Below are 18,840 nucleotides of genomic sequence, written 5' to 3'. Positions count from 1 at the left end.
GTCTGCTCTCATGCGCTGAACAGGAGAACTGCAAGATGTAACTTAAAAACTAAAAATCAGTAAATGAACCATTTTAATTCCTATTTCTAATTTATATGCACACGCAGATGAGCTCTGTTTTTCTAGGAGGGGCTTGGGGCTGTCTGTGTTTCATCATCTATGTTTTGCTTTCACTTTCAGCTACAGTTTGCGTGGCAGCAACATGGAGAGGTGAGTGAACTCAGGATTTATTCTTTAATAATGTTAGTTGCAGTGGTGGCAGCTGAATTTCCACATCAAACCTGTGTACAAAAATTTGATATCATGTTTAGTTTATGTGTTTCTGCCTGACTATCAGAGGTCGGTGTTCAGGTGTCGTGGCCAGGTTTTCTACATTTGTACATGTACTGAGTGTTTTTGTAAAAACTAGAGCGTAACCACAGCACTGTCACGAAACAAAAACAAAAGTTTAAAACCAAAAGTAATCAAATCTTTGTAATTTCCTGTCTTGATGTTCTTCCTCTTCTCTGTCTAAAAGATCAGAACAGGAGAGATCAGACTCTCCTAAACCAGAACCAGAACCTGAACCTGAGCCCAGCTTTGTCCCCATGAAGAGAAACTGTGTGCAGGATATGTGAGTCAGCAAGTAACAAAAATGCTATGATAATAAACATTATAGTTATTTAAAATTATTCATGGGTCACAAATTGTAAAACAACCAGCTCAAAGAATAATTAAACAATAATTATATAACTATCATTTCAAAATGTAGGGAGCTAAATCCTCTGTGATTTCACTTCTGCTGCAAACACACTGGGATTTAAGTGTTTCCGGCTGAAGAGAATCAATCAAAAGCAGAACGCAGGTATTTGTTAGAGAAAGAGTGAATTAAATGTCCTATTTTTCATTCAGTGGTTCTATCAGGATCCGACAGCAGAGACCAAACTCTCCTGTTCCTGACTGTGTGTCCATGAAGAGTGACGGATCGATGTTTCAACCTATTGATTTCAAAGACGAACATCATTTTGTTGATGAAGGGTAAAAATTTAAAATGGGATTTTAATGATGATGACAATGATAATGATAACGATCATCTCCTGCTTTTGTGCTGGAGTGTAGTGAAAAAATGTTCTCCACAACACATTTGATAGTCGTGTTAATTACCAGGTGTTAAGACTAAAGACTGTTGGTGAGGACTAGCAGGGAGACGATATGATATGATATGATCCAGGAAGTCCAGTGTGAAGTTGTGGGTTCACATTCCCGTATGTTTTGATGTGGGCTTGATCTGTTGTTCTTCTGTTCTGTGCCTATATCAGGATCGACCAGCAGAGACTCGACTCACCCAGCTGTGTGTCCATAAAGAGTGACCGGTCGATGTTTCACCCTATTGATTTCAGTGGTGGACACATACTGTTGATAGAGGGTAAGACTGGCAGCTCTGTCTCAGGGGTAGAGCCATTGTCTTGTTATCGGAAGGTTGATGGTTTGATTCCCATGGTCTGCATGTTGAAGTGTCCTTGGGCAAGATACTGAACGCCAAACTGTTTCTGATGTGCTGGTCGGCACCTTGCATGGCAGCCACCACCATCAGTGTGTGTATGTATCTATGAATGACTGTAAATCGCTTTGGACAAAAGCGTAATGCCCTAAATGTAAATGTAAGAATTTAAACTGGGAATATAATGATGATGACTTGGTCCTGTTTGTGTGCAGGACAGGACTAGTCACTGGTGCTGTCCAAATCACGTCACAACTTTCAGCTTAAACAAAACACAACACCTCATCATAGACAGATAATTTACCAGGTTTTTGGATTAAAAACTGATCTGCATATAATAATAATAATAATAATAATAATACTAATAATAATAATAATCTGTGTTAATAATGATAATAATCTGTGGCGGCTCTACATCAGACTACCAAACAAGTGTGCCATAGTTACATCCTTCACTATAAAACTATACTGTGACAAATGACATGTAAATCTACAAACTTTTTATATTTACTCACAAAATTGATCTAAAGAAGGAAATATTCTACTAATAGTAAGTAAGTAAACTGTTGACTGGCCAACACAGTGCTTTATCACATGGATAAAATTATGTTTTTGAACCAGTTATGTGACAATTTCCAGAGTTATGAGATATCTTTTCCACTCAGGCATGTAGTGATTCTGTATCCACAGTTTTTTTTCAAGCATGTTGTGTTTTCTCCACAGACTTGATTGGGAAACATCAAAGGGTCCCATTGGTTGCTCTTCTCAGCATCAGACAGACATAGACTCCATTTTTATGGTGTGTGGATGTTCAATAGTTTATCTTCTAAAAAGGAGGAATACAAGCAAATATTCTGTTCACAATACTCTTTATGGAAAGTAGTGATAATGTAATGTGCTAAAATAATGACATTTTAGACCAGTGATTGATAGACCGAGTGTCAGTCCATGCACAGATTTGACAATATGTTCCATTATTTTATTATTAATGATGATTGATCAGCATAGTTTTTTTTTCCAGCTACTTGAAGAGAACATCATCTGTTTTGTAAAGACTGAGCTGAAGAGATTTAAGAGGGTCCTGGGACCAGATTACCAAGAGTACTTTGGTAGGCAGAAGGAGAATGAGGAGGAGTTGGACAAGGAGGATGAGGAGGAGAGGAGTAGCAGCAGAGAGGCGTTTTTGAAGATCACACTGGATTTTCTGAGGAGAATGAAGCAGGAGGAGATGGCTGACTGTCTGCAGAAAAGTAAGAGTATTTTAGGAGAAATTGGCTTGGACACTAAACAAGAGTGGTGTAGCATGACAAAGTCGACATGATGCTAAGAATTCACATATGATACTTCAACAGGAGTGGCATGCCATCAATAAGGGCAAACCATGAAGGAATCAGCATATGACACTTACGTAAGAGAGGTATACCCTAAAGAATTTGCAAAGGACACTGAACAAGAGAGGTGTCACATGAAATAGTCTACGTATAGCAATAAAACAAGAGTGGTATACCATCAAGACTGGCAAACCATGAAGAAGTCAGTACATGACACTGAAACAAGTGAGGCATACCCTAAATAATTGGCATGGGACAAGAGTGGTGTATCATGAAAGACTAGAAAAATTATCATAAAGTGAGAGTGGTATACCATCAAGAGTCGCACACCATTAAGGAATCAGTATATGACACTGAAGCAAGAGAGGCATACCCTAAAGAATTTACATTTGACACTGAACAAGAGTGGTGTTCCATGAATGAGTCTATGTATAGCCACAAACCAAGAGTGGTATACCATCAATAGTGGTAAACCATGAAAGAATTAGCATATTGCACTGTGACATGTGAGGCATACCTTGGTTATCATGAAAAAGTTGACTTGATGTTAAGAATTAGCATATGACACTTCAACAAGAGTGGCATGCCATCAAAAATGGCAAACCATGAAGGAATCAGCATATGACACTTACGTCAGAGAGGTACCCAGAGGAAAATTTTATTGCTCAAAGCTTGCTCCTTTATGGCTATGGAGCCGTAAAGGAGCTCAATGAGAGTTCTCATTTCAGTCTCGTTGTAGTCTTTTTTGGTCTTAAACATTTCTCATTTGTTTCTCCTAAAATTCCTTAGGAGCAATAGTTGAGACTTGAGACTTTACTGCTTAAACCTAGCTCCTTTCCAGCACTGAGGAGACATTCCTAAACTTCATTGAGAGCTTGATGAGATCTCCTTTGAAACTTACAGGGAGCCCAAGTTGAGATTTTCTGCACCTGTTTCTCAGGAGAAACAATTGAGAAACAGGAGAAATCAGCCACAGCCTCACTTTGGTCTCACATAGATCTCATAGTTGTCTAGGAGAAATGAATGATACACTACTGAGATCTCTTTTCCAATTTTCGTTTCCTCTGGGATATACCCTAATTAATTTACATAGGACACTGAACAAGAGAGGTGTCAGATGAAAGAGTCTATGTACAGCAATAAAACAAGAATGGTATACCATCAAGACTGGCAAACCATGAAGAAGTCAGTATATGACACTGAAACAAGAGAGGCATACCATGAAGAATTGGCATGGGACACCTAAACAAAAGAGTCAGACCAACAGCTACTCTCAATCTCAGTTTCACTTGACTAGTATGAATCTTGTATTTTACATTTCCTGCACCTTCCACTCAGTTGTATTATTCGTTTTATGTTCTTTCAGAAACCCCTGCCTCCTGCCAGTGCAAACTCAAATCCAATCTACAGAGGAAGTTCACGTGTTTGTTTGAGGGAGTTGCTAAAGCAGGAAACCCAACCTATCTGAATCAGATCTACACTGAGCTCTATATCACAGAGGGAGGGACTGGAGAGATCAATGATGAACATGAGGTCAGACAGATTGAAATCACATCCGGAAAACCATCGAGGCCAGAAGGTATGATCAGATGTGAAGATATCTTTAAGCCTTCACCTGGGAGATTTGAACCAATCAGAACAGTGCTGACAAAAGGTGTGGCTGGCATTGGAAAAACAGTGTTAACACAGAAGTTCACTCTGGACTGGGCTGAGGACAAAGCCAACCAGGATATACAGTTCACATTTCCATTCACTTTCAGAGAGCTGAATGTGCTGAAAGAGAAAAAGTTCAGCTTGGTGGAACTTGTCCATCGTTTCTTTAACGAAACCAAAGAAGCAGGAATCTACAGGTTTGAAGAGTTCCAGGTTGTGTTCATCTTTGATGGTCTGGATGAGTGTCGACTTCCTCTGGACTTCCACAACTACTGAGATCCTGACTAATGTTAGAGAGTCCACCTCAGTGGATGTGCTGCTGACAAACCTCATCAGGGGAAACCTGCTTCCCTCTGCTCGCCTCTGGATAACAACACGACCTGCAGCAGCCAATCAGATCCCTCCTGAGTGTGTTGACATGGTGACAGAGGTCAGAGGGTTCACTGACCCACAGAAGGAGGAGTACTTCAGGAAGAGATTCAGAGATGAGGAGCAGGCCAGCAGCATCATCTCCCACATCAAGATATCACGAAGCCTCCACATCATGTGCCACATCCCAGTCTTCTGCTGGATCACTGCTACAGTTCTGGAGGATGTGTTGAAGACCAGAGAGGGAGGAGAGCTGCCCAAGACCCTGACTGAGATGTACATCCACTTTCTGGTGATTCAGTCCAAAGTGAAGAATGTCAAGTACCATAAGGGAGCTGAGACAGATCCACACTGGACTCCTGAGAGCAGGGAGATGATTGAATCTCTTGGAAAACTGGCTTTTGAGCAGCTGCAGAAAGGAAACCTGATCTTCTATGAATCAGATCTGACAGAGTGTGGCATCGATATCAGAGAAGCCTCAGTGTACTCAGGACTGTTCACACAGATCTTTCAGGAGGAGAGAGGACTGTACCAGGACAAGGTGTTCTGCTTCGTCCACCTGAGCATTCAGGAATTTCTAGCTGCCCTTCATGTCCATCTGACATTCATCAACGATGGAGTTGATCTCCTGACAGAGGAGCAGCCAACTTGCCAGAATTCGACACCAACGACAGATTTATCTGCAGTAAAACGTTTCCACAACAGTGCTGTGGACCAGGCCTTACAGAGTCCAAATGGACACCTAGACTTGTTCCTCCGCTTTTTCATAGGCCTGTCCTTGCAGACCAATCAGGTTCTCATTCGAGACCTGCTCACTCAAACACAATGTTACTCACCTTCCTCTCAGGGCACAGTCTGGTACATCAAGAAGAAAATCCGGGAGAATCCTTGTCCGGAGAGAAGTATCAATCTGTTTCACTGTCTGAATGAGCTGAAGGACCATTCCCTAGAGAAGGAGATCCAACTGTGTCTGCGTTCAGGAAGTCTTCAAACAGATAAACTCTCCCCTGCTCAGTGGTCAGCTCTAGTCTTCATCTTACTGTCATCAGAGAAAGATCTGGATGCGTTTGACCTGAAGAAATACTCTGCCTCAGAGGAGGCTCTTCTGAAGCTGCTGCCAGTGGTCAAAGCTTCTAATAAATCTCTGTAGGTCCACGAATTGAATGATTCAATATACTTCAAATACATACAGATATACAGATGTTAATTGTTATTTGCTTATTTTGATTTACCAGGTTGAATGCCTGTAAGCTATCAGAGAAAAGCTGTGAAGCTCTGTCCTTAGTTCTCAGAGCCCAGTCCTCTAGTCTGCGAGAGCTGGACCTTGGTAACAACAACCTGCAGGATTCAGGATTGAAGATGTTGTCCACTGGACTGAAGAGTCCAAACTGTAGGCTGGAAGCTCTAAGGTGAAATTAAGTCACGCATGCTCTTTATGGTACACTAGAGCAAAGGCCTAAAGACCTAATTACACCAGCATCCAAGACTGTAAAATAATGCGGAAAAATCAATTCATTTCATTGGAACTGCTGGGGTGTTTCTGGTAACAAATAATGTACATAACTGTGCCGCCTTTAGCTTTTAAGTTGTTGGTTTTATCTAGGGTTGAAGAGACTCTGCAACTACTAGGGGGCACTATTGGGGCTATAGGGTTTTAGCTTTGTTTGCCTAAAATGCAAAATAATTCTTCTCATTTTATCAGGTTATGCCAAACTGGCCTCACAGAGGACTACTGCCAGGAGCTCACTTCTGTTCTCAGCTCAGAGTCTTCTTCTCTGAGAGAGCTGGACCTGAGTGACAACAATTTACGGGATTCAGGAGTCATGCTGCTCATTGCTGGACTGAAAAATCCACGCTGTAAACTGGAAAGGCTAAGGTCGAATATTCAAATTTCAATGTTTCAGTTGTTACATCTCCAGCTTATTCAGAAATAACAAACTCGGTTTCATTTTGGAAATCCTAAACTCAGGTCTTCTGTCTGTCCTTAAATTGAAAACATTAAACTTGATCTGTGTTTTCCCCATTACTGATCCAGGCTCAGCATCTGTAATCTGTCAGCCAAGAGCTGTGAAGCTCTGGCCTCAGTTCTCAGCTCTAAGTCCTCTAGTTTGAAAGTGCTGGACCTGAGTAGCAATGACCTTCAAGATTCAGGATTGAAGTTGCTCTTGGCTGGACTGGAAAGTCCACACTGTAGGCTTGTGAATCTCAGGTAAGATTCATTATTCACAGACATCCAAAAACAGTTCTGGAGTGGGGTTTATAAAGGTGACATCTAATGTTCATGATTCAGACATCCCACTTCCTGTTTTCTGACAGTGAAAAGCTGAACACAACATATATTATTATTAGGGCTGTCAAAGTTAACGCGTTAATAACTCGTTAACGCAACATCCTCTTAACACCGTTAATTTTTTAAACGCGCGATTAACGCTCAGTATTTTAAAAAAATAAACAAACGCACATTGTTTGATTTACGGCCGTCGATGGCACCTGTAGTCTTGATCCAGAGGGCGGCAGAAGAATAAGAAAGGGAATCAGAAGAAGAAGAAGCAGGGTTGGCATTCGGGAAAAACACGTTGGACTGAAAAGCCAAAGTGAAAGGAAATGGAGAAAGGACTTATGAACGGCAAATTCACTTTCAAAACACTGCCAGATGGTTTGGTCGATAGTACAAAAGTTATCTGCACGTACAGTCGACATGAAAAGAGTTACCACTGAAGTACGTCTCAAATATTATTTGCAAGCCAAACACATGGCAGATGCAGAGAGCCCACCGCTCCCCCCCCCCCCCCGCCCTAATTAGTATGTATTATTAATATTTTATTAGGTTGAATCAAACCAGTCTTACAGAGAAAGGCTGTGAGGAGTTATCATCCATTCTCAGCTTCTCTACTCTGAGAGAGCTGGACCTGAGCAACAACGATCTGCAGGATTCAGGAGTAAAATGGCTGTCTGGTGAACTGAAGAGTCCACACTGTCTTCTGGAAATTCTCAGGTCAGGACTCATTAAAGTGTTCAACACATCACCATTCAAATCCCTACTCACATACAGAGTACTGTCTGTAAATGAACACTAAATCTGTGTAGGATTGGCAAGGATGAAGCATTGAAAAGTTTTTGCACATTGCATTTTAAATGGTGAAATTACATGGTGTAATAGGTTAATTCAATGGAATTGACGATGTAGATATATTTTGTTTTGTCAGTTTCAGGTGCAGCCAAGTTTTTATTCTTTACTCTGTGTGTGTCTCCAGGCTATCAGGCTGTCTAGTCACAGAAGAAGGCTGTACTTCTCTGGCCTCAGCTCTGAGATACAACCCCTCCCATCTGAGAGAGCTGGACCTGAGCTACAATCATCCAGGGGACGCAGGAGTGAAGCTGCTGTCCAGTGGACTGGAGGACCCTCACTGGAGACTGGACACTCTCAGGTACAACTAACATGCTTTAGTAGTGGGGACATATGACTTCATCATAATATGGACCAAAACAACCATTGAAAGAGAGTAACTTAGTTTCACTGATGATGTGACCTCCTCACAGGTTGGACCATGGTGGAGTCCAGAGGTTGAAACCAGGTCTGAGGAAGTGTAAGTTTGTTTTAGTTTGTTGCTAGTTTGATATGAATCTCAAGCACTGACATTCAAAGAATATTTGAAAGAACTATAACTGCAGAATATTTGGCCTCTGTGCCTTCGCAACGACCAAATATTACAGACTTCTTTGGTTATGCCTTATTATTGGTGCCCAACTTTTCTAAATTTTTCGGGGGAGAATTTTGAACGTTTCACCCAAATAATTACATAATTCATTTCTATTTATTTTGAACAAACACATTTCCTTAAAAAAAACTTAATTCACTCAATATTGTAAACTTTTCATTAATGTTGAATTCAGTGCTTGTCACCTTCAGGTTTTACGTGTTCATCCTTCTGTGACTCTTTAGGCTATGCAAGCAGTTAACTGTAATTATTTTATATATTTACCAATTGAAGACTGTCTTTTTTTCCCCCTTAAAATGTCTACCATTACATAGTTCTTTCCAGCAAACTTTTTGAAAATGTATTAAAAAAAAAATCAGAAATTGCAGACTCATTACATAATGCATTGAGTTTTGTCATTTTAAAATTAAATCCTGTTGTTTTGTCCTCTTTAGATGCCTGTGATTTGAGGCTGGACCCAACCACAGCACACAGAAAGCTTCATCTGTCCAGTGACAAAAGAAAAGCGACAGTTGTGGCCGAGGCGCGCAAGTGTGCTGATCGCCCAGAGAGGTTTGACTGCTGGTTCCAGCTGCTGTGTAGAAGTCCTCTGACTGGTCGCTGTTACTGGGAAGTGGAGAGGAAAGGAGCGATCTACGTCGGTTTGACGTACAGAGGAATCAGAAGGAGAGGGCAGGGTGTGGACTGCAGGCTGGGAGGGGATGATACGTCCTGGAGTCTGTACTGCTCTGATGATAATTACTTTGCATGGCACGATGACAGAAGAACAGCGGTTTGCTCCGACCCTTCCTCCACCTCTAACAGAGTAGCAGTATATGTGGACTGTCCTGCTGGCACTCTCTCCTTCTACAGAGTCTCCTCTGACAGTCTGATCCACCTCCACACCTTCTACACCACAGTTACTGAACCTCTTTACCCCGGGTTTAGATTTGGGTTTGGATTCTTTGGTTCCTCAGTCTCTCTGCTAAAAATGGAAGACAAAGAGTCACCTTGAGGACACAAACTGTCGTATGGCTGACTGCTAACAAGGTTTCATTTCATTGAAGTGGCAACAGACAACTTTTCCCTCTTGTGTTTCCAGTTGGTAGTGTTGTTGTCACCACTGTTGTAAAGACAGCTTGATCTTTTCTGTTTTCCTCAGAGCCACAAATAACAGCAACACAGGATGAAACACGAGTTTATTCAATCAGCCCTGATGGAAGACAGATCTGTATAGTGATAGCGAGGTTTATAGGTAAACAATTTAAACAGATAGTTTCATTATTCTTTTGGTCCATTTCATTCTGCAATCATTTACTTCATAATGATAAACTGGAGCAGGAAACTTGTCTACTGCCAGATTAACAATGGTGAACTCTGTTGGATTATCGTAGCACAGGCATTTGGTATATTGCATTAACCACACTTTAGATATATTTTTATTCTATGCATACCAGGTACATCATACAGTATTGTTAAAGGTCAAAACTGAACTGCCATCATTAATATTGGCTCGTGTGAATAAACAGTTTTTCTGGCAGCATTTTGGCGATTGTTCATTGAACCTGTGAGAACAGGCGTAGACCACCACCATCCTGACCCCCCTTAACACCTCACAGGTACAACCCCTGCTCCCCCCCGACTTGTCTTCTTCTTCGACACACCTCTTCCATGACTTCACTCCATCCCCCAGTCCTCCCAGTCTTCCACCACTCCCTAACTCCCATCAACCCCCTCTCCTTGACAACTGACCATGTGAGAATGGAAATGAGGAACATCAAGACGTAAGAAAGCCACAGGCCCTGATGGCATTAGCTCCAGAGTGTTAAAGGACTGTGCAGAACAGCTCTGTAGTGGTCACGCACATCTTCAACCTGAGCCTGACTCTGGAGAGAGGTCCTGTCCTGTGGAAAACTTCCTGTGTGGCTCTCTGGTGATATGGCCATTGTTGGATGTGTGTCTGAGGGGAACGAACAGGAATATAGGGGGGTCATCAACGACTTTGTTAACTGGTGTGAATGCAGCCACCTGCATATAAACACCAGTTAAACAAAGGAGATGGAGATCAACCTCCAGAGGAAGCCACCGAAGATCACACCATTAAACATCCAGTGTTTGGACATAGAGATGGTGGAAAAACACAAATGCCTGGGTGTTTACCAAAACTCCACGTTATACATCGTTTGTTTCTATTTTTTTTTAAGCCAAAAGCGAATAAAATTAGAATGACATGTATTTTTTTTTGTAAAATCCACGCTGAAAGAATCTACAACAATTTAAAATATACATTTCAACAGCACCGTTTCTCTCCACTGGCCGCCATTTCGTATAAAGCCGCATTCCTGCCCCTTGTGGTGCACCGTGTGGGGATGTAGCTCAGTGGTAGAGCGCATGCTTCGCATGTATGAGGCCCCGGGTTCAATCCCCGGCATCTCCACTTTTTACTGTTCATGTTCACTGATCACATAACGAAATACGAAACATGACAATTTAATTTCTGTATCGGTCATTGGTATTGGTTGTATTGGTTAGCAACTTTCCGCCACCCTGACCCGGATATCATAATGATAAAAGGTTGTTGATGAAACACAGCAGTACATTATAAAATACCGGATTATGGTTTATGAATCTTAACCGGTTCAACTTCAGCCGCTTTTATTTTGAAGGTCAGTGATCAAACCGGAAATCGTAAATCCACATTACTCTGTTCGTTTAAAGATAAAAACGACATTCTGATATTTAGTTTGGTACTGTGGCAATATGGCGATAGTTATATGAGCCTGAATATCTCCCTTGTTCTACGGGGGGATAAGTAAAGCTTTATCTTTTGTTATCTTGTCTAAAATGATCTTATCGTGTATTTGGTAAGAAAAGAAGTAACATCGAGCTGCTCCCACAATCAGGCCGTTATTCTGTATGAAGATCGTAAGGAACAGATTTCCTCCTTCGGGATCAAATAAAGAATGCAGGATTGTCAAAAATTCATGGTTCCACTGGGGCTCGAACCCAGGACCTTCTGCGTGTAAAGCAGACGTGATAACCGCTACACTATGGAACCAGCTGTCCACATCGGTTTCCAAACTGGATTTTAAACGCAATGTGTTGGTACTTCACCGGTACCGGTTCTTCTTGCTCTGTGTCCGGAGTGGACATCTATCTTTTTGTTTGTTTGTTTGTTTTTGTTTTTTTGTTTCCAGAAAGCAAATTGTGTATGTAAGTAAGTAAGTGGATGCTGATGAATACATACTTAAAACATTATAACATATATGATTAATTATGGAAATAGTAGGCTACATGTTTATAGAAAACAAAAGAAATCAATATATCAGCTATAACACATGAGGTAATGGTTGATACATTCTGTTTTATTTTGTGGGACATATAGGATTATGAATTAGATATATATGTTATGTTTGTATACGTGTGTGTATATTACCTATTTATGTCACACTTCTTCACACTCCTGTTCGAACACGTCATTAGAATTGTCTGTTTTAATATCAACTACTCTTAAGTTGTTTTGTTTGTTTAGGAACAAAAATGTACATAAGTAATAAAGATTAATAATAATAATAATAATTAATAAATAAGTTTACTCAATTACTGCAATGTTCAGACTTGGGTTCACGCAGCACCTGGACTCAATAACTTATTTAGTAAGTAAATAAGTAGAATCAATTATTGTAAGTGGATTTGGACAAAACATCTGCTAAATGCCCTGAATGTAAATGTAAATGATGTCAATCAGCTCACTGGCGCCACCTGGAGCAGCAACAGCAGGAAATGTTGCTTTAACATTAATGTAACTGTGTCAACAATCTACAGTAATAATGTCACATAGAATCGGAAATCAGCCACAGGTGACATTTTACTGCACAGACAGTACTTGAGGTCGTATTCATGACGTTTTTACGTCACCAAATAATTTCTTAAAAAAATTATTCTACAGAGCAAAAAAAGTTGTCTAGTGCCAGAAGTAAAGGATCAGATGACGATGGTGCATCATATGATCTTATCCTGTTCAAATGTTAACATATTAATGTTTCCATAATGTTTTATTTTGACAGTCTCTGACAGGATGTACTCAGGTGTTCAGGTTCAACCAGCAGGAAGTGGAGGTGTTGCAGTGGGCGGGGCCTCAAAAAGAGAGAGAGATGTGCACAAACCTGCAGCTGCCATTCAACACACCTGCAGCAGAGAGAGGAGGTGTCGCACTGCAGGTAAGCTTACCTTTCTGTCTGTCTGTCTGTCTGTCTGTTGATTGTTTGTATTAATCCACTTAATCCTGATCATGACCTTTAACCTCTGCAGACCATCCTCTCTTAGTCCCTACTCTCATTTTCTTACATCTTTAATATGACTTCAACATCAACTTATACGGAAGCGCATTGCATTCACTGGATAAAAAAAAAATTAGACACCTTATCTCGTAATTACAAGAAAAGATCTCGTAATTACGAGAAAAGATCTCGTAATTACGAGATCAGGATCTCGTAATTATGAGAAAAAAATCTCGTAATTATGAGAAAAGATCTCGTAATTACGAGATCAGGATCTCGTAATTATGAGAACAGATCTAGTAATTATGAGATAAGGAAAGGTGCGTCGTTGATTGTGAATAACATTTACAGTAATCGTACTGAAGCCGCTCTGATGAGCGGCTGGTGGTGACTGTGTGGGTCAGACTGCAGTCTCTCAGTCAGACCCATGAAGCATACGAGGATAAGGATTTTGTCAGAGGGTTACTTAAATAGTACACAGTAGAAGTACTTAATTATAGTTACACAATAGGGAGTACTTAGTTCAGCAGTATATGAATCTTGGTCTACTAATAGAAAATAAGTTTTTTAATAACACATAAAAGTTGGGCGAAATGTCCTTATTCTTTTTCTCTGTTAAGGATTTTGACACAGAATTACTCGAAAAGTACACAGTAAAAGTACTTCATATTATTCATGCAAGTAGTCTAGGAAGTGCTAAATCCAACAGTTTATGAATCTTGAACTACTTATGGAAACAATGTTTTGTTGTTGTTTTTTCTCATGTCGTCCTTTAATTTGAAATCCGGATACCTTCGTGATACCTTCAGTTTATTACCGGGAGTATTTACTGTAAAAGTATTATCTCATAATTACGAGATCTTTTCTCATAATTACGAGATAAGGTGTCTAATTTTTTTTTTATCCAGTGAATGCAATGCGCTTCCGTAAACTTACATCAGTCACAGGAATATTAAATATAATGTTAAAATGTTATTTACATATAATGTTTTAATTGAAGTGTAACATTGTATCCAGGGTATAATTTTGGAAGTGTAGATGACACTGATGAAAGGTCAAAGGTCACAGCAGCCTGACCTGCAGATCAACGAACATCAGGTCATCAGAACGACTTCTGATCAGACCCCCAAAATATTGAACCCACACCTGAGATCTTAAACTGTCTTTTAAACGGTGACATCAGGTGTTACATGTCTTTGTTTTTCTTGTAGAAGTCATTAAAATAATACAGAAAAAGTGGACACACACACAGAGTTAAACAAATGCCTTTATTATCAAATCTTTTATCAGTGATGTGGCTGATCAATATATCCAGAAAAAGAGCTGAACCTGTTATCGATCAGTGTAAAGAACAAAAAAAAAAAAAAACTGAAAAAACTTTCATTAAAGGAAAACAGAGACGAATCTCAACCTGCAGAGTTTCAGTCAGATGAAGAAAAACATCTGAGGCTGAAATTTGTCCATAAAAATCTACAAGAATTAAAGTTTCCAACAATAAAAAGGAAATAAATTAATGTTTATGGTTTGAATTGAGCTGTTCTCAAAATTTACACTCAGTACTGTGAAATAAAGTCTGTCTCAGTCTCTCTGAACAGCTACTGTGCGTTGTTTATGTTCCCATCACAACTAAAATGGACAAAAAGCTTCTTGTTATATCTTGTTGGGATATTTTAATTAATTACTCTGCTGTGAGTTGAAGTCAAACACTGAACAGGAAGTGTCCTCGTCATGAACCAGAGAAAGGAGGAAGTGACCTGCAGGATGAATGAGTGTTTCTCTGCCAGGTTGACAGATGTGAAATGTCACCTGTAGACGCCCACGCTAACGGTCGCTGTCGCTCATTTCCAAGTCAAATATCAGTGACATAAACAAATGAGCTGTGAATCAGCTGCCGAGGAAACAAACACGTTCAGCTCTACATGTAAATATGTGAATAACCAACATCTGCTGTGGCTCTTCATGTGTGAGTACGTTTATCACCAGAAAATGACTTCAGATAATATTTGATATCAGACACTGATGTGTGCTGAAGAATAAAACATGATGCTGACACCTAAAGTTCACAATAACTACATTCAAATTTTATTTTAGGTAAGAAAAATAACATTTTCAGGTTTTTTTTTTACATTATGTTAAATGTAAGCTTATGAGAAAATGAGCCCACGTCTCACTTGAGTTATGAGCTACGACGTTCATGTATTAATTATGTTCCCATTCAGAGTATTACAGATGATAAAACAGGGTCAGTCAGATTACATCAGCAGATCCTCCTTAGCTCCTCCCCCTTGTCCAAAAATGGTCACCTGTGCCTCCCAAAAAACCAAGATGGCGACGGCCACAAGACTAAAGTCCAGACTGGACTGTCACTGAAGCTGCAGTCTGTCCTCTCCAGCTGCGTCACCGCCCCGTCCGACACCATGGCCTCCTGTCAGGAGTTTGAGGTGACCGTCCACACCTCACCTGGTCCCACCTGTGGAACCTACAACCGCCTGTGGCTCAATCTGATTGGCTCGCAGGGGGAGACTCCGCCCATCAGCGTGAACGAGGGCGACCATCATCTCCTGCCTGGATCGGTGAGTTTCATCAGGTTTTACACAAACAGAACCGTTAGAGACGAGTTAGAGTCTGTTAAATTGAATAAGGATCATCCTGAATAATGACTGGACCCAAATATATAGTTTCAAGGTTCTTTAATGACTTTGGGAACATTTTTTAAATTTTAAAAATTGATGTCCTCACCCTTGCTGTCTGAAAGCTCCAAAACCAGCACTCTGTCCTGACAGGTGTGTCCGGTTCTGGTCCGGGCCAATGAGCCACTCGGTGGTCTGGTCCTGATCCGGCTGCATCTGGAGGCTCGGACCGGATACCCCAATCTGGACTGGCACTGCAGCCGGGTGGAGGTCCGTGAAGTGGAAGACGGACGGGCCGAGGAGGGTGGGCGTGGTGGGACGGAACCAGAGGGTCCAGAGGTTCAGGTGTTCTTGTGTGACAGGTGGCTGCGGACAGCAGACGGCGACGTGGAGCTGCGGAGCGGAAAGTGTAAGACGAGTTTATCAGAACGAGATCCTGCACACTGGACCTTTACACTTCTTTCTATAAATGTTTCTTCAATTGAATTCTTTATTTCTCCTCCTGCAGTGTGTCTGCTGAAGGACGAGACGGACGAGAAACTGAAGCAGCAGCGACTCAAACAGCTGCAAAATCAGCAGAAGCTCATCAGGTAAACCAGAGAACAGACATCTACAGGTATCGATAGAAATGTCCAGGTCTACATGAGAATAAAGTTCTGAGAGTTTGAACCGGGCCGGCCCGCTGCATTCACTACTGCTGCCATGTCTACTGTCTGTATGTGTCCACCTGCTTTTATGATCATTCTCAGTTTGAGCGTGAAAGTGAAGAAAGGAAACACCAAAACATCTGATCAGTCTAAAATGTCATAAAAACATTTGACGAAAAGCCGACTGGAGAATAAGCGACAATGTTTATCTTCACAAACCTCCGTCCTAATAATGGAATAATTATAGTGGATGGAAACGTGCTTTTATTCACATTTCCTGGATCAGAGGCGGAGCTACGTTTGTGTGGAAACAAAGCAAACACATGCATTAGTTCTGGACTCAGTGTTGGAGGACGAGGGCCCGTTCAGTCCCGTGAAAGAGAGAAGAGACTTCCACCGATGGAGCCGGCTAACTTTTGGTTTCGCGCCCGGCTAACTTGAATGTGGATACAATTATCTATTTATTCAGAAGAGCTCATCGAGACTTTACAAATTTTATCGGAGCAGATGGATCAATTTATATCTCACATGACGGCTGGTGCTTTTCTTTGGGGCTTGAAACGAAGGTTCTGACTCGCAAAGCCTCGTTGGTATAGAAGAAAAAATGCACAAAGCAAACTGCACGTAGAGTAACAACGATATAAATAGTGACGGTGACACCTAGAGGTCACAGAAGGAACTACACCCGAGAGGAGCTAACGGGTGAACATAGGGAACGTTTTAAACTTACTGATATCATCATGAAACTTCCCCAGTTTTTGACTTAATTGGAAATAGAGCGATGTAATTTAATATTTGTTAATTTGCATGAATGTCCAGAACAGACATCTGAACACCTGCATGTGTATTTTGTTTTCTCTATACCTGCTGCACACTTCTGTCACCTCTTTATATAAATATGTAGATGTGTCCATCCTCACTGTGTGTTTCTTCCAGATGGTGTAAGTTCGTCGATGGCGCTCCGTTCTGTCTCGACGTGAAAAGTGTGACTGAACTCGGGCCGAACCTCAGCTACACGCACAAGAGGTGAAGACACACAGTTTATGACTGAAGACATAAGAAGAGATCAGGACAGAAACATAAAGGAGATGTTTGTTTGTTTGTCATCAGTCCAGCTCCGAACCTGCACTACCTGAGAGGCTTCGACGGCCGAGCGGAGGCCTGGAAGAGTTTCAGCGAGCTGGAGACGTTTTTCACCCACAGCGGACACCAGAACAACACCGCCCGTGAGAAACAGTCCTAAAACACTGTTGAACTCCAAACCAGATATCACTTTTTTTATCCCACACTTTCTTCTTCCTTTTAAAACAACCTGCTGCCTACATTACCCACAGTGCAACACGGAGTGACTTCAGGTTCTTCTCTCTCAGGGTTCGTTCACGCTCACTGGGCGGAGGATTGGTATTTCGGCTACCAGTGTCTGAACGGCTGCAACCCTCTGCTGCTGCGTCAGACCCGCCTCCTGCCTCCAAACCTGGCCGTCACCTCTGACATGCTCCGCCCCTTCCTGCCTGAAGGCTCCTCCCTCGAGCTGGAGCTACAGGTGAGTGTGTGGTCACCTGACCTCCAGCTGTTGGTAAAGATTTGTTGTTATTTCAGCAGCTCCACTCGATGCTGTCTGATTCGACAGAAGGGGACCGTGTACCTGTTGGACTACGAGGTTTTGGACGGCATCATGGCCAACGTGGTCAACGGGAAGCAGACGTACCTGTCGGCTCCGCTGTGCCTCCTGCACCTGAACCAGCAGGGACAGCTGCTCCCCATCGCCATCCAGGTGAGCCCCAGGTGACACAGGTGATTTTTACAGATCACAGTGAACCTTTAATCAGATTTTATTATTTCCAAACTCAAACATGTTAAAGGTATAATACGTATAAATTGTTGTACCTGTTAAAATATCCAAAAACAACTTTGTCCTGTTCGTTGTTGAGTTGTGTTCTCACATGATCCCAAATGTCAACAATGGTTTTCTCCTCCAGTTGCAGCAGACGCCCGGTCCTCAGAACCCGGTCTTCCTGCCCTCTGACAACGGCTGTGATTGGCTGCTGGCGAAGATTTGGGTCCACAGCTCCGACTTCCACTGTCACCAGTTGGCCTCGCACTACCTGAGGACTCACATGATGGGGGAGCTGATCTGTGTGGCCACGCTGAGACACCTGCCTGAGGTCCACCCGCTGCACCAGGTTCACAAACACACCTGCTTCATTTCTGACAGTCAAAGCTTCCGAAACCTGCTGCCTACATTACCCACAATGCAACGTAGCCACTGAGTGACATCACTTGAGGCAGTTTATGAGATGACACACAGCGTACTGCTCCCAAACACCTGTAAACACACTTTTATGTGATAAACTAGTGGAGTTTCCCTTTAAAGGGATATTCCGGTGTAAGTTTAATCCATGGTGTAAATCACTGTGAAACTGTGTTAGACTCCCTCTCCAGAGATCAAGTTAGCAGACCGCTAATTTACGGAGTTTTATCAACCTCAGAAACGACCGCACGACAACAATACACTGCAGTAAATGGATCCAAATATAAACCGCCACCAAAAAGCCACAAATAATGCTCAGAACAGCACCAAACTTCAGCAACAGTACAAATAGGGTCTCAGCACATAGTCCGGGGCATCTAACCTCCGCTAGCTTAGCTGGATTTCTATTGGGAAGCTAAAAACAGATTTCAACTCTCCTCCATCAGCTTCCGGGTCGGGGAAGTCCCGACGCGACGATTACCGAGTGCAGGTTAGAAATGC

The 18,840-nt window shown here is 41.7% G+C and overlaps 2 protein-coding genes, 1 long non-coding RNA gene and 2 other non-coding genes across 5 annotated transcripts in view; 3 read left to right on the top strand and 2 right to left on the bottom strand.

Annotated features, from left to right (window-relative positions):
• The first annotated feature begins 1,358 nt into the window (after positions 1–1,358).
• LOC115593525 (NACHT, LRR and PYD domains-containing protein 12-like) lies at positions 1,359–10,115 on the top strand. Its single transcript, XM_030437059.1, is given in 12 exon segments — positions 1,359–1,405; positions 2,204–2,279; positions 2,502–2,730; positions 4,178–4,731; positions 4,733–5,979; positions 6,069–6,242; positions 6,536–6,709; positions 6,869–7,042; positions 7,661–7,828; positions 8,088–8,261; positions 8,374–8,420; positions 8,987–10,115. Coding segments are annotated over 11 exon segments (3,504 nt in total). The 5' UTR covers positions 1,359–1,405; positions 2,204–2,276; the 3' UTR covers positions 9,547–10,115.
• Positions 10,116–10,896: 781 nt separating this feature from the next.
• trnaa-cgc (transfer RNA alanine (anticodon CGC)) lies at positions 10,897–10,968 on the top strand. The gene has a single exon. It is a non-coding gene; the product is annotated as a tRNA-Ala (tRNA).
• Positions 10,969–11,516: 548 nt separating this feature from the next.
• On the bottom strand, positions 11,517–11,589 carry trnav-uac (transfer RNA valine (anticodon UAC)). The gene has a single exon. It is a non-coding gene; the product is annotated as a tRNA-Val (tRNA).
• Positions 11,590–15,207: 3,618 nt separating this feature from the next.
• Positions 15,208–18,840, top strand: part of LOC115594768 (arachidonate 15-lipoxygenase B) — a 7,869-nt gene continuing 4,236 nt past the window's right edge. The window contains exons 1-8 of the mRNA XM_030439017.1: positions 15,208–15,384; positions 15,595–15,850; positions 15,950–16,031; positions 17,025–17,114; positions 17,199–17,314; positions 17,459–17,631; positions 17,719–17,862; positions 18,068–18,271. Of these exons, the coding sequence (XP_030294877.1) occupies positions 15,229–15,384; positions 15,595–15,850; positions 15,950–16,031; positions 17,025–17,114; positions 17,199–17,314; positions 17,459–17,631; positions 17,719–17,862; positions 18,068–18,271 (1,221 nt within the window). The 5' untranslated portion in view covers positions 15,208–15,228. The remainder of the gene's footprint in view (positions 15,385–15,594; positions 15,851–15,949; positions 16,032–17,024; positions 17,115–17,198; positions 17,315–17,458; positions 17,632–17,718; positions 17,863–18,067; positions 18,272–18,840) is intronic.
• LOC115594771 (uncharacterized) overlaps positions 15,267–18,840 on the bottom strand; it is a 5,340-nt gene continuing 1,766 nt past the window's right edge. The window contains exons 2-3 of the long non-coding RNA XR_003986550.1: positions 15,551–15,834; positions 15,267–15,376 (exon numbers count right to left, since the gene is read on the bottom strand). This is a non-coding gene — a long non-coding RNA (uncharacterized LOC115594771). The remainder of the gene's footprint in view (positions 15,377–15,550; positions 15,835–18,840) is intronic.

Source organism: Sparus aurata, chromosome 13 (genome assembly GCF_900880675.1).
Source record: "Sparus aurata chromosome 13, fSpaAur1.1, whole genome shotgun sequence".
Classification (NCBI taxonomy): domain Eukaryota; kingdom Metazoa; phylum Chordata; class Actinopteri; order Spariformes; family Sparidae; genus Sparus; species Sparus aurata.
This window is presented reverse-complemented; position numbering and strand designations above follow the sequence as displayed.